This window comes from Squalius cephalus (genome assembly GCF_949319135.1).
Source record: "Squalius cephalus genome assembly, chromosome: 6".
Taxonomy (NCBI): Eukaryota; Metazoa; Chordata; class Actinopteri; order Cypriniformes; family Leuciscidae; genus Squalius; species Squalius cephalus.
The window spans coordinates 16,366,513-16,381,301 of NC_137127.1; the positions used below are offsets into that span (position 1 = coordinate 16,366,513).

General features: G+C 38.3%; 2 protein-coding genes across 8 annotated transcripts in view; one reads left to right on the forward strand and one right to left on the reverse strand.

Annotated features, from left to right (window-relative positions):
- The window catches only part of grm3 (glutamate receptor, metabotropic 3), a gene marked incomplete at its 3' end in the record, with an annotated part of 40,362 nt that extends 37,403 nt beyond the window's left edge, over positions 1–2,959 (forward strand). For all 4 annotated transcript variants that reach the window (XM_079874277.1, XM_079874279.1, XM_079874278.1 and 1 more), the window contains one exon: positions 2,883–2,959. In XM_079874277.1, the coding sequence (XP_079730403.1) occupies positions 2,883–2,959 (77 nt within the window). The remainder of the gene's footprint in view (positions 1–2,882) is intronic.
- Positions 2,960–2,966: 7 nt separating this feature from the next.
- elapor2a (endosome-lysosome associated apoptosis and autophagy regulator family member 2a) overlaps positions 2,967–14,789 on the reverse strand; it is a 37,681-nt gene continuing 25,858 nt past the window's right edge. For 2 of the 4 annotated variants that reach the window (XM_079874274.1, XM_079874273.1), the window contains exons 22-23: positions 7,785–7,936; positions 2,967–3,044 (exon numbers count right to left, since the gene is read on the reverse strand). In XM_079874274.1, the coding sequence (XP_079730400.1) occupies positions 3,035–3,044; positions 7,785–7,936 (162 nt within the window). In that variant the 3' untranslated portion in view covers positions 2,967–3,034. Of the gene's footprint in view, positions 3,045–7,784; positions 7,937–10,451; positions 11,726–14,789 lie in introns of those variants that run through there. The other 2 variants (XM_079874276.1, XM_079874275.1) reach the window with 1 other exon arrangement.

A 14,789-nucleotide genomic window follows, 5' to 3' on the forward strand; every position in this document is an offset into this window, starting at 1 on the left:
ATTTTTGTGTTGATTTTGATGTTTGTTTTGGACCGTTGTCCTGATGGAAGATCCAACTACGGCCCATGATAAGATTTCTAGCAGAGGCCGTCAGGTTTAGATTTTTTATCTGTTGGTATTTGCTAGAATCCATAATACCATGTATCTGAACAAGATGTCCAGGACCTCCAGCAAATAAATAGGCCCACAACATTAAAGATCAAGCAGTATATTTAACCATGGGCATGGGGTACTTTTTATCCCTGTTTGCACCAAACACATCTGGTTGGTTTGCTTCCAAAAAGCCCTTTTTTTGTTTCATCTTACCATAGAATCCAGTCCCTTTTGAAGTTCCAGTCGTGTCTGACAACTGAATATGCTGGAGTTTGTTTTTGGAGGAGCGAGGACGATTTTTCTTGAAACCCTCTCAAACAACATGTGGTGATGTAGGGGTTGTTTGATATATTTTTTTAGGCTTTCTGACCCTAAGACTCAAGTAATCTCTGCAATTCTCCATCTGTGATCCTTGGAGAATCTTTGGCCACTCAAACTTTCCTCCTCGCCGTGCATTAAGACAATATAGACACACGTCCTCTTCCTGGCAGATTCGTAACATCTTTAGTTGATTGGAACTTCTTTTACCCTGATGGTGGAAATGGGGATTTTCAATACTTTAGATATTTTCTTACAGCCACTTTCTATTTTGTGAAGCTCAACAATATTTTGCTGCACATCAGAACTATATTCTTTGGTTTTACTCATTGTGACGAATGATTAAGGGAATTTGGCCTTTGTGTTTCCTCATATTTATACTCCTGTGAAACAAGAAGTCATAGCTAGACATTTTCATGTTCCTAGTGACCCTGGTGTGCTAAAAAAAAAAAAAAAAAAAAAGGTAAATATTAATGGGAATATACTTCAGAGATATTTTACGCATAGAAAAATTCTAGGGGTGCCCCTAAAAAACATTTATTTCATAATGCGATTTCTCCCCCACTTTCAATTCTTTTACTTTAATGAAATGTTAGATTTTTGCAAATGAAAGATCAAAAGGATAAACAATGCAGATTTATTTTTTACAGCCATTTTTTATCATATTTACCAGGGGTGTCATTAATTCTGACCACAACTGTATATATACAAAGATGTCTAATTAGCAGCTGTGTCTATGGGCTGCTATACGGAGGCCGTCCACCATTTTGGAACGGTCACAGCCGGTCCATAAACATGAGACACAAGTCTACTGTGCGTCTGCAACCGTACTTAGACGCATGTATGAATATCTGCAATATACTTCTGCAGATGTGACCAATGGCGTGTCTGGAGCGGTCGAATGTGGAATCTACGTATACATATCTATGCTTAGAACACTAACAACAATTCAAAACACCCAAGCAATGCCATAGCAACCTCTCAGAAACTTTAGCAACCACAGTTTTGTTACTGTGGATTTTGCACCATGGTTATGGCATTATGTGCCTAATGTGATAATGTATAACATACACAAGCATGCAGAATTGCAACCATGATGACACGACCCACAAAAAAAAACAAAAAAAAAAAAAAAAAACAGAAATGGCATAATTGAGAAAATGCTGCGAAGAAATTTATTTGTGCTCTAAATAAAACTGGTTGTCAATGTTGAACTTTCTGCAGTGCTTACACAGGCGGTTTGTAGTGATTACAGCCCTTTGATATGCCAATTTACACTGAGGATTTTAATGTCAGCATTGTCACACAGAGCGGTTGTGTAAGAGCACAGAGGAAAGGTGCGGTAGGGAGAGGCCGTTCTGTCGCCTAATGGTGGGTAATAAGCCCATGTGTGCACAGACAACAACTTCTGCTCTGATGCATTATTCACAAGCACAAAAACAGATCAGGTAAACAGTTTCATCTTTATTTACATTTCATTCGTCTAATAAATAACATGACAGACACTGCAAAGAAGAGAAGACGCTGCGGAGTGCAGAGCAGAGATCACATACAGTCACACGCTAGGAGGGAAAAGAGGGGGAGGGAGGTGATGAGAGGAGAATCAAATGTGGGAAAAGTTGTCGGTAAACTTTGTGAAAAAAAGTTTTTGTGGTGCCTTTTTGAAGTTGGCCATCAGAGTCGCATTCTAACATACTATCACTTTTGCTGCGGTATATGGCATGCACACACAGTATGCAAATTTGTATTATGCATGGAATACCTTGTTAAGTGATTACCTACTATTTACCATATGTCAGATTTGCAGTATATAACAGAAATTAATACATAAATAAATGTAAAAGAACTGGCTAATCAAAAAATATGCATTACTGCATGGTTATGTAATATCTAAAAAATGTTTGGATTCAATTTCTTGCAAACATAACTACATTATGATATATACAGGAGTGGCCAAAAGTGATGTCCGGCCTAAGAAAACTTACATCTTCACCCTTTGTTCAAATACTATTAAAAAAAATTGTAAGCATATTGCACAGTTATGCTTTGAGTTATTTGTTGTATTTGTTATATTTTGGCCTGGCTGTCATAGAAAGAAAGTATGAACACATGCATAAACAAGAGAATCAACAAAGTATTAATAACTGATTATGTTGTAGTCAATGTATGCTTTTTCCTGTAAGCTTTTTTGCATATTAAAATAAAACCTGTAGCTGTAGTTTGCAGGCATTTTTAAATGCCTTAACCAAGTTTAGTGTTTTGTTCTTCCCTCATATTTTGATGGTTTATTTGAACTTGTAGGGTCATTAAAAACAAATATCCACTCCGGACATCACTTTTAGCCACTACTGTATAGCTTTACCATGATATAAAATTACTTCATATTATGTCCCACTGCTTTTACAGTACATGCCTTTTTCCTTACCTTCTTTGCATTTGTCTAATTCTCCTTTCGCTCTTTCTTCCTTAAGCATCCGTGAGCGCCAACTTCGTTCCGACGGTGTGCAACGGAAGAGAGATTGTTGACTCCACCACTTCCTCTCTGTGACCCCGCCCCCTCCTCCAGACTCCTGCTCCTTAGCGACTGTTAGCCAATCAGCACACATTGTGCTCTGCCCAAGAACTAGGTCTGCCTACAATGTGTAGAAAGTGTGTATGATTATGATTTATTATTAAATTATTTTTAGGGCTCGTTGTAAATATTAACTGACATTGTTGTAGAGAAACAAAAGAACAAAAAAATCCTTTATAGAGAGATTTTGGAAACTGTTGTTTTGATAGCTTTATTATGTATGTTGTAAACGGCCATGATGTGATGATGTAAAACTCGAACCAGTTTTTGATTGGGCCACAGTAGAGACTGACAGAAATGGCTCCGCCTGCAATACTGGACACAATTTGTGGTCGTTTTCTTTTGTAGGCCTCATTGTAATAATCTAAACTGTGTGTATTTCTATGTTGTACATTTTGTACAGAATCTTAACCGATGGTTTTAACAGCACACGACGACAGTATTACGCTGGTCACGAGGTCCAGAGCAGGAAAACCATCGAGTGAGCGCTCCCGCCTCAAACTTCACGTCGTCTCATTACTGGCAGTGGCTTGATACCAGAGGTTACAACACCATTTTAGTAAAGTGTCATGACATCTGAAAGCATATTACATTAACTGCATCTCATAAGCATTACGCTGAGATGGCTGTGATGCATGTTTATGTTGCAGCACAGATATGCAGTCTCCTTATATATGTTTACACTGCCTGTGACGAGTAGCCTTCAGGGATGGGAAGTCTGGAACATGAGCATGTGAGGTAAAGTGAATCTTACAAAGTTGACACTTACTGCCATCATGGTGCTGTTGCCATCCTGCACTTTTCGATTGGATAAAAGTTGATTTGCTAAAGAAAAGCCCCTTAAACCGGCTTGTTACAAACCAGGAAACAGTACTGTCCAAGGGCAAACAATAGGTTAATGTCCTCTCCAAAAACTGTTTTCAAAACCACAAAAACATAAACTGTGATATATTTGAAAATATACATATTTGATCAAAAATATAGTAAAAACAGCATTTATAATTTAAAAGAACTGTTTTGAATGTAATTTATTTCTGCACTGGCAAATCTGTATTTTCAGCATCATTACTCCAGTCTTCTTTGCTGCTCAATTATGACCTATTATTATGTTGCTAACCCAACTCTGGCACCGGCACCATTTAAGTGGAAAAATAGATTATCGGTTACGTTTCTGACGTGGGAAATGCTTTGTGATGCAGTGAATGTAAAATGTATTCTGTTGTTCGATATCAGCTTGTTGTGCCTTATCATTTGTCCTATGGTTTTAATATGAGAGGTTCCTCAGAGCCTTTTGGTGAGAGGGAATTGGGCCATTTTTTTTACAGACATCTTTTTTTACATTTCAGAAGTTTTATACATTTCTATGTTTTTCTGTTGGTTCGTTTGGAAGAAAGAGGGACGCTCGGGTTCTTCGACAAGCTGACGATTTATGGAGCACTAAAATGTTAAAAGTTTTAATGTTTTTAGCTCGCGGCCATCGCTTGGCCTCAAGGGATTCTGTAAAATATCACGTTACCTAATGCAAGTGTCAAACTGTATCATGTAATTTAAGGATCATCCATTCTTGGCCCGTCATGAAGAGATATAGTAAACAAATATGTAACAGTAACCTAGAAATGCTAAAGCTCTCAACATTCATAATTCATCAGTATGGCAGCAAAGGAAATCATTTGTGTGTCAGTTAACAGTACCACGAGGTGAACATGCACAGCAGGAGTGATAAAATCAGATAACAGAAAAACAGCCAATCGATGACAGATTTAGTCTTTCAACACACATACAATCAAAATGCAGCCAAACCCATATATATATATATAGGCTACTATATATATATATATATATGCTTCCTCACTCCTCAGTTTTTCCCCTTTTCACTCACTAATTAGTGATTAATACTGCTGAAAAGTAGGCTTAGGAATTTCAACAAACCTAATCCTAAGTAAATGACGTTATGTAATTAAAATCAACAATTTGTGCCTGACAAATTAAGTCTTGTAAACATCCATTGGACTAGCATTGAAGTAGGAATTAAAGCTATATCTATATGGATCAGAATAGATATGGACTACCCAGACAGCAAAGCCTTGGAAACCAGCCAAAACACCCTAGTAACATGGTAAACAACTCTCAGACCACCTTAGCAACTGCATAGCAATGTCCTGGAAACTGATCAAAATATCCTAGCAACTGCAGAGTAATGATAAAAACCACTCAGAACACCCTTGCATCTGCCCAGTAACATGAGTTAAACACGCAGTAAAGCAACTGCTTAGCAACATGCTAAAAACCACTTAGAACACCTTAGCAACTGCATAGCAACACCCTGGAAACCACCTACAACACCCTAGCACAATTACATTTTATAAACCACCCAGAACATTCAAAAAATCTGCATAGTAAGTAACATGCTAAAAACCACTTAGAACACCTAAGCAACTGCATAGCAACACCCTGGAAACCACCTACAACATCCTAGCAACACCCTAGCACAATGACATTCTAAAACCACTCAGAAAACCTTAGAACCTGCATAGTAAGTAACATGCTAAAAAAAACACTTAGAACACATTAGCAACCGCATAGCAACACCCTGGAAACCACCTACAACATCCTAGCACAATGATATTCTAAAAACCACCCATAACACCCTAGAACCTGCATAGTAAGTAACATGCTAAAAACCACTTAGAACTCCTTAGCAAATGCATAGCAACACCCTGGAAACCAGTACTGTGGTGGTCACTTTTACACAGGCAAGATCTACAGTATAAATTCTTACAATACTTTGCTCCTACAAAACAAATAAAGAAAGTTAACAAGTAAGTGAATGTAGGGAGAAAAACATCATGGAGTTATGTAAAGCAGTTTGCTGCCCCATAAACTCCAGCATGATACTCAGCAACTCTGTGCTTTTGTGGCGAGGCAACACCACCCCAAAATCTGCACACATCCTCTTTCCACACGCTAAGTTGCTAGGGGTCCTCATTCCAGCCTTAGTCTCTTTAAGAATGTTTTTGAGAGAAGAGGGAAAAAGTCAAATGTGCGGTTTCATCTGAGTGGCTTAGATATGGTTTAGAAGGGAGGCGAGACTGCAGTCTGCGCATAAACACAAATCGAGAGAGAGCCTCCCTCACCCACTGCAGCAATTTCATTCAAGTCAGAGTAGAGATCGAGAGTCTTACTGCAGAATCAGCCAGCTGTGTCTAAACGAGTCACTGGGTGGAAAAGTTTAAAGAAAACTTTAATATAAATGTTCATGTTTGACATAAAATCTTCAAACACCACAGCAGAATACGCTTGTCAGTCCTGTTTGGTGAGGTTTATAAACAGTTTGGTTGTGAAAGAAACAGACAACCTATAACCAGTCGAGTTAGACGCGTTCCTGGGTCAACATATTTTGACATTCCTGTCCGAAAATGTAGTCCTAACCATATCCCTACCCCTCAACCTAACCCTACCCCTACCCCTAAGTTATCCCCAAAATCAGAGGTGAACAAGACATCAAACCCTTACTGTAAGCCTAAACTTTACATAAACTGTAAACTTGTCCTTCAAATCTGATTGGTTGATTTTGATGTTGATCCAGGAACATGTTGCACTTGGTTAAATCAGGTTAGGCAACCAAATTGACTACTTGACTCTTACAGGAGTCACATCTGAATTTTAAGAGCAAGTTCAATTGATGTGTGAGCAGAACTACAATCAGTAACTAGCGAAGGGTGTAGCATGTGATCAGAGAGCTACAAAACGCCTGTTAAAGGGATAGTTCACCCAGGAATGAAAATTCTGTCATCATTTACTCATGTCTTTCCAAACCTGTATGACTATCTTTCTTCTGTGAAACACAAGAAAATATTTTTGAAACACTCTTTAAATTAGCTTATTTTGCGTTTTGCAGAATATAGAAAGTCATGAGGATGAGAACATGATGACTGTTTTGAGTGAACAATCCCTTTCAGTGTCTGGGCAGAGGAGGAAATTGTGGGGAGTAGTTGCGAAAATATTTTATATAGAATATATTTAGAATAAAAACTAAATCCAAATAATATATACATAATACAAACAAATCTTGATGTTTACTATGGTTATTTGTCACTAAGGTTATAGGCAAGACTCAAGGGCAGGTCCAAATGGTATCTGCACATTTATTCCCCATATTTTCTGTACTTTTTGCAAAATTGTGTTAAACAAAGCTGTATTAGGGATTCTGTCTTATCGGAAGCTGAAAGTATCATCAAATTAGCCAAAATATTTATTGAATGAACACAGGAGGAGTGTGTATTACTTTATGAAGGACAGGCGTTCCAATTCTGTGAAAATCCACGGAACTGCTTCCACGCGGGCCTGAGAGTTTGAGAATGGGATTGGTTTTGTTTTCTGTTGTATGTAGAGGTTAATTTAGAGTCAAATCTGTTAGTAAAAACGGTACATTTGTCAATCCCATATACTTTTTTCAAACTGTTTTTCTGAAACAGCATGTTCATTGGATGTATCAAGAACAATTTGGGGTGATTTCAAAGTTGTATGTAAGGGTTAAAAAGATTTCTCACTAAAAAAAAAAATCTCCTTCAGATCTGTAAAAGAGGTATAACGTACTTCAGGAAGGCACTGAACTTTTTGGTTTGAACACAAAGCAATAGAACAGTACCCACGGTGCAGTGTGCAATAAAAAAATGACATTATGACATCACAATAAATCAACTAAATGATGAATTGTCTTTGTTCTTCCTCATTTTGGGGTTGTGGGATGACAGTAAATCTTTATCACACTTCAGACATACACAAACACACACTGACATACCTTCTCAACACTTTCTGTCTCGGTGACTGTGATGGATTCAGATGTCTCACAAAGACGAGAATTTCCTCACTGACAAAAAAAAAAACGTCCCCGCGTGTTCTCTCTTCTACTAAATTATTCTGCTGACATCCAATCAGCTGGCTTCTGGCTTTCTAAAGAGGATGAAGCAGAAGAGATTATGAGTAGGGAAAATGGAATGCAATTTTTGCCAGGGATTTTCTGGCCAGAATAATACATCGGAAGTGCTGAAGTGCTGAAGCCTTTGAAAACCCTTCCTTTTATCAGCCACATAAGTTCGCCTGAGGAGAGAGAGGACAGGTGAGAGAAAGAGAGAGAGAACGGCATGAATGAGAGCGTGAGAACAGGAGGTAAAGTGATGGCTGAGGGATAGAGATAGTGAGAGTTTTTTTGGTGAATTGTACACATCACCCTTCTTCTGTCCTCTGTGGAATTCTAATGGCTGTGGCACAGAGTCAAGGCTTTTATGGGAGATATCAGAACCGCTGCACTTTTCCAGGTTAGACAGAAACTCTTCCACCCACAACACAATATTTCTGAAGCCCTGGGAGACGACGAATCACAGGAATGAGGGAGAGTCAGAATAAAAGAAAGTGAGATGTGACATTCGGATACAGTGAGAAAACTAATGAGGAACGTACAAAGCGTTTGCTGCACCGCTGCAGCATTACTTTAAGCGATAGTTCACCCAAAAATGACTGTGAATCACTGTCATGATGATATGAACACAGAGGGCCCTATCTTGCACCCAGCGCAATTGACTTTGTACACCAACGCATGTATCATTCGTATTTTGCACAGCGAACTTTTCCCTCCACAGACGCACGTTGGTAAATTCTGGAATGAACTTGCACTCCCGGGGGCGGTTCAGCGAAAAGAGGTGGCGTGTTCCGGCGCAAACTTTCCCTGGTGCTATTTTGCAGTTTCAGAAAAAATTTCCGCCACAGACCAGGAAATACCTAGTCTAAAGTCAGTGGCGTGTTATTCAGATGCTATTTTAAGGGCGCATGCTTGGCCATAATGTAGCGTGTGCAAAACGCACATACACTTTGCTTCTCTCATCTACACAGACGCAGCAGTTTCATATTTGCAAACCATACATAATTACAAGGAAAAATATTCCTTGAAGATGTGAAAAAATAGGCATACCTCTAGCTTACACATTTACCCAAATTATTATACGCCTGTTTAGCCGAAGCTAATTTGGGTGGGTTTCTCCCATCCCCATACGTCACTTCTCTGTCTTTTACGGCCCTGATGAGAACGTCGGTCTCCTCGGCTGTGAACCGCTCCTGGCGTGCGCCTGGCAAATCCGCTGTTATAATAGCAATCCGCCATGGAACAAGCGCGCCTGCTTTTAAAGGGAAAGTGAGATGTCGCTCTGATTGGTTTATTTCACGTTACGGCCGAACCACACCTATGAGTAATGTAGCTACTTCAGACCAACCCATTTTAGATTTGCGTCGGGCGCAAGAGTCATTTATCCCGCCGGTATAATAGCAACAGCGCCTGATATCCGCCCACAAAGTTACTTGCGTTTCGCGTTTGATACTCGCGTTTCAGATCGTTAAAATAGGGCCCAGAATCTTTACTCAGCTTGTCATATTCATATTGAGCACATTCAAAAACAAACAAAAATGAAATACTGTAATGTGCTTCGTGTGAGGAAAAGATTTAAAGATTTTAATTTAAATGGATATAAAATGCAATATTGCAATGACAAATGAAGACTTTAGAAGACAATGAAAAGAGTGCACAAAACATACAGTATGGACCAAATTCTTTGTTATTTTGCTTGTCTGCCCATTTTATCAACTACCTTGCTGTAGACTATTTTTAATTTATTTTTAAAATAATTAATCCACCCAAAAGCAACCCAACTTGGAAGAAAAAAACTAAAAACGTATGGACTTACGGTGTTTTTTTGTCTTCGTCCTTTTCATCCGTTGTTTCATCCGCCTTGCTGTGTTCATTCATTTCATTTTGAAGTAAAACTTCAAAAACAACCAAATTCACAATATTTCAGCATTTGATTGGAAGAAAACTATATTTATTTAAAAAAATAAATAAAATAAATCAAACAAGGCATAACCTTGCAAAACTTGCCATGAACTACTCGTCCCATGAAGCACAGCAAATGATGTAATCTATAATCAGCCATGACATCACAATATAAAAATAGTGCATGTATAAATCATTGAAACGTATTGGATTACAAAATATTCAAACACACAAAAGCCCAGAGAACACAGGAAATAAGTTGAAGCACTAAAATTAAGTCAAGTCAAGTCACCTTTATTAATACTGTATATAGCTTTATACGATACAGATTGTTTCAAAGCAGCTTTGCAGTGATAAACAGGAAAATAACGATTCACTAATGCAAACAGAATTCAATTCTGCTGTAAAGCAGCTCTAAAAAGACATCAGCAAACAGTGATTATTCAGCTGAATTCAGTTCAGTGTTGATTCAATAGGATCAATAACTGTAAAGTTCAATTCAGCTATTAAGCTGAATAAAGCTAACTAAAAGCTAAATAGAAATGTTAAAATAACTCAAATTTTATAATATAAATATAATATATAAAACAAAGAGAATATAAAATTAAAATTAGAATAAAAACTGAAGATATCTAAATAAAAGGCAATTTGAAATATGAATTTTACTATAAAAGTATATGAATAATACTAAAATAATAGTGCTGATCTCACTGATGTTTAGGGTTATAAAAAAATTCTTTATACTTTCACCATATTGGAGGAGTTGGTGCTTTTTGTGCTTAAATTCAACACATTTGAGAGTGCAAACAATTTATTATACATGATATCAAAAAAATACATATCAATAACTGACATCAGTTGGACACAGTTATAGGTTTATTTCCTGGTAAACATGCACACAAAATGAGAGAGAAAAAAAAAGAAAAAAAAAAAAACCCACAGAATTATTCAAGAGAATAATATTGCCAACATCTAACACTTCAGAGTAACAGTGGACCAAACAAAACAACTAAATCCCAGCGGCACAGTAACTGTAGGTTTACACCTCATTCAGAATCAATATGGGACTCAACAGATCATTTACCCAGATTTCACGTCGATGGGTCTTAAAATTTCATGAATAAAACCCCACCGGCAGTTCATTAAGTTCTTTAATTAGATGGCAAATCTAGCGAAAGTTTCATCACCTCAGTCTGCCGTCGCTGTTCTGAAGGAATACCGTTTCTCCTTAATCTCTTGTGTTTGTCTTAATACTGTAAGCCAAGTAGAATGACGCAGAGGTATGTAAAAAAAAAATCATAAAAATAGCTGTACAAAAATGACTCCTGCTTTGCTGTAATCTCTTTATTCATAGACTTTATTCATGTCATATTTCATTTGGAATGTCACCATCACAGTCAAATAGGTTACTTAAGTAAAAAAAGAAGGCTATTTTGGCCATACTTGAGCACAAACACACTTTACATGGCTTTCCAACGCTGTTTAGCTGGGATTGGAAGCGCCTGTCAGTGAAGCTTAACGTCTGAGTGTATTTGTGTGTTCACCCTGACCCTTGGCTACATTCGCTCTGACAAGCAAGACTCATGTAAAGTCGTGGCTGACGCTCCAAAAAGCTTCTGGACTGGAGAGGGAGGAGATTGGTACACATTTACAATAGGAAAACACACACACATACACAACTGCATAGTGACACATCTTGACAGAAATATTCAATGAGCATGTCCGTCCGAGTTCCTGAGGGGTCGCAGGCTTGTTTAACCCTATATTCCTTTTTTTAAAGTCCACTGCGTGTGATATCGAAGAGAAAGGAACTTCAATTCATTCCTTTCTTTTCGTTACCAATCTTCACTCTTCCTCTATCCCCACACAGACTTCTCTGTATTGGAGAATTTCAGTTGGACGGCTTCGTCGCTCTTGTTGCCCTAGAAACAGAAACACGGTTTTGATAACGCAGCCAAAACAGGAACAAATCACTGAACGCAGGCGCGACAAATGTACACAAACAGAGTGCAGAATCGCCCTCCTCGTCAAGGTCGCCTCCCTTTGAAAAGCCTGCCCTGCGAAGGCCAAGGACTGTCCACGGACACTGCACGTTGCTAGGACAACCAGTGTGCAAATCAAACAGCGAGTTGCGGTAAGCTAGGCCTGTTAAACAGAAAGACAAATGACCTGCAACTGCCTCTGTACGGATTTCAGGAACGCTAAAGAAACACAGAAGCCTGGTCACAAAACCTTAGTTGCCTACATAGAAAGTATTTTAATGCATCATAGGCACGCTCCCTATGCAAAGGATGCTCTAAAAGGTAGCCAGCAACATTATTCTGCCTTTAATACATTTTATTTTTGGCAAAAACAAACAGAGAATGCATATACATATTTCTTTTTTTTTTAAGCCTATTTATTATTGTGTTGTTAGCTTAGCAACATGCTAACTTGTGTGGCGTGAGTCAAATGCATATTGAGAAACGGCCATTATGTTTTTGTCTGTACTTGTGTTCTTGTGGACTTGTGAAACGTCATCAGTCGCTGCCCAAGTACTGTCCCAATACACAAGTTTGCATTTTGGCAAGAACGGTTAAAAATCCCAGAAGTGTTCTTGACACGCCCATTTTACCGAGGATGCAACGGTTGGTAACTTGTGTGAACTTGACGGCAGAAATATCCCAGCATTCATTTCGGCATTCGAGGAAGGAGAGGCAGGTCAATACAAGTCGTTTTTCTACAATTTCGTACGGCATTTCATCACTAAATTCACTTCTGAGAACATTTGATGCGAGAAATCAACTGTGTAGATTTCAAATATTGGCATTTTTACGAAAATTTATGGCGAATCGAAAATGTGCTCAAACGTTTTCGGAAGTGAGAATCTCCATAAGAATAACGGCCAATAATAACGTCAATAATTCTCGTTATGTTTGGGTACTGCAGACGGCGTCTGTGCGGGCGTATTATTACGCAATACCAGCAAGAACACATCGTCTCAAACTGTCAGCAGCGTTCTGTGTGCTCGTCACCTTGTGAGTTCATTCTTCCAAGAACAACTAGCAAGAGCGTTCTCCCCAAGAACACAAGTCTGTTCTTTGCATTCTTGGTTTTGAGAAACACCCATAATCAAAATTGACCCTTTTTACTTCCTGGTCTTACTGTGAATTATTCATGTGAACATTTAACAAAAAAATAATCTCTTTGAATTTTTTTTAAACCACATCATAACTAACTCGAAACGATTTCACTACCAAATATATTCACTTTAACTCTTTCCCCCACCATTGACGAACATTTCTGTCATGTGTGAAAAAACGCTTCCCCGCCATTGACTGAAATTTCCAGCTTTCCGGGTTTTCACTGTTATACGGTAGGGGGAGCTATGACATCTTGTGAAAGAGTACTGAATCTCCTGATCAAAAAAACTTGTGAAGAACATGCAGAAACAAGCGATCTTATGTGTAATCATGCAAATTATGCAAATGTGAAAAAACGTGATCATCAACATTAATCAAAACTGCCTATAATGTTACTGAATGAAATGTCGACCCAGGAAGAGCTATAGGACTGTGCAGGCATTAATGGTGTTGATGGACTCGGTGATCTAATTTTTGATCATCGTTCTGAATCCGATCCAGATGTAGTGTTTTACAAAAACATGATTTTCTGTTGCTTTTTTTATGAAACTCACCCACATTAACGTGTTGATAAAAGCACGAAGCTAAAGCAGAGGGTCTTCTCTTTCTTTTATACATTGCATGTTCAGACATTCAAACAAGAAAATATTATGGGGGCCATGACAATTTGGTAAAAATTATCAAAAACGCTGGCGGTGGCTGTCAACTTTTTTTTAAATCGCTGCGTGAAAAGAGTTGACAAAAAAAAAAGTAAAAAAATAAAATAAAAAAACACTTAAACCACCCATTTTATTATATTCATAATTATTTTTTTGTCTTAGACAAAATTTGCATTGGGGGATAATTTGGGAAAACACTGAAAAATGTGGGTTTGGGTTTTAAAAATAAAGTTTTTTTGAAAACAAATTCAGCGCACAAATGTATTTGAATTATTATTTTTTACAATGTTCACGTGTCATAAAAGAGAAACGTCCCATTTTTTGTGAGAATATTGTGTTTTAAAAATAATTTTGTAAGTCTTTACAAATCATTTTTGGAAAGTTTTGCATGCTTGTTCACTGAACCATAAACAATTATTACACATCCACCTGTGGAACAGTAGGACACTAACAGTTTACAGGCAAAAGAAAATTAATGTCGCAGTTCCAATAACTTAAAGACCTTTCTACTGACTCTGAAAAACACCAGAAGAAAGATGCCCAGGGTCCCTGACCACCCGGTGTGAACATGCCATAGTCCTGCAGCAGGAGGCATGAGGACTCCAGATGTGGCCAAAGCAATAAACTGCAATGTCTAATGTAAGATGCGCAAGACGAGCAACAGGGAGACGGGGAGGACAGCTGATAGTCTTTGCAGTGCTAGATCACATGTAACCATATGTCCCCTCAGACGTGTGCGAGAACTTGCAAGTGCCTTGGTGGATGAGTGGGCTAACAATTCACAGGAAGAGCACGCAAATCTGGCTCAGTCCATGAGGATGAGATGCTCTGTAAAACTTAAAGCAGCTGCTGGCCACACCAGATACTAACTGTTATTTTTTATATATAGCTGGTTTAAGCTGTTTTCTCAAACTGGCCAAGCTGGTGTTTAAGCTGGTTGCCCCCTCTAAAACCAGGCTGGGAGAACAGCATTTTCTAATTATTATTCAGCAGGGTTTATCTAAAGCAAACCAGTCACTAGGAACATGATTGATTAATTCCTCTCAATTTGGATTCTCTTAATTAACTTCCCTGAAAATTGCAGGACCAAAACTGACTCCGTATACCGCAGGAAATCTGAGCACGTTCCCACGGGAGCTCGTACGGCATCTTCCTGGAGAAAACGCTTGAGACTTTAAGTGACAATGGAAATTCTGAAGAATGAC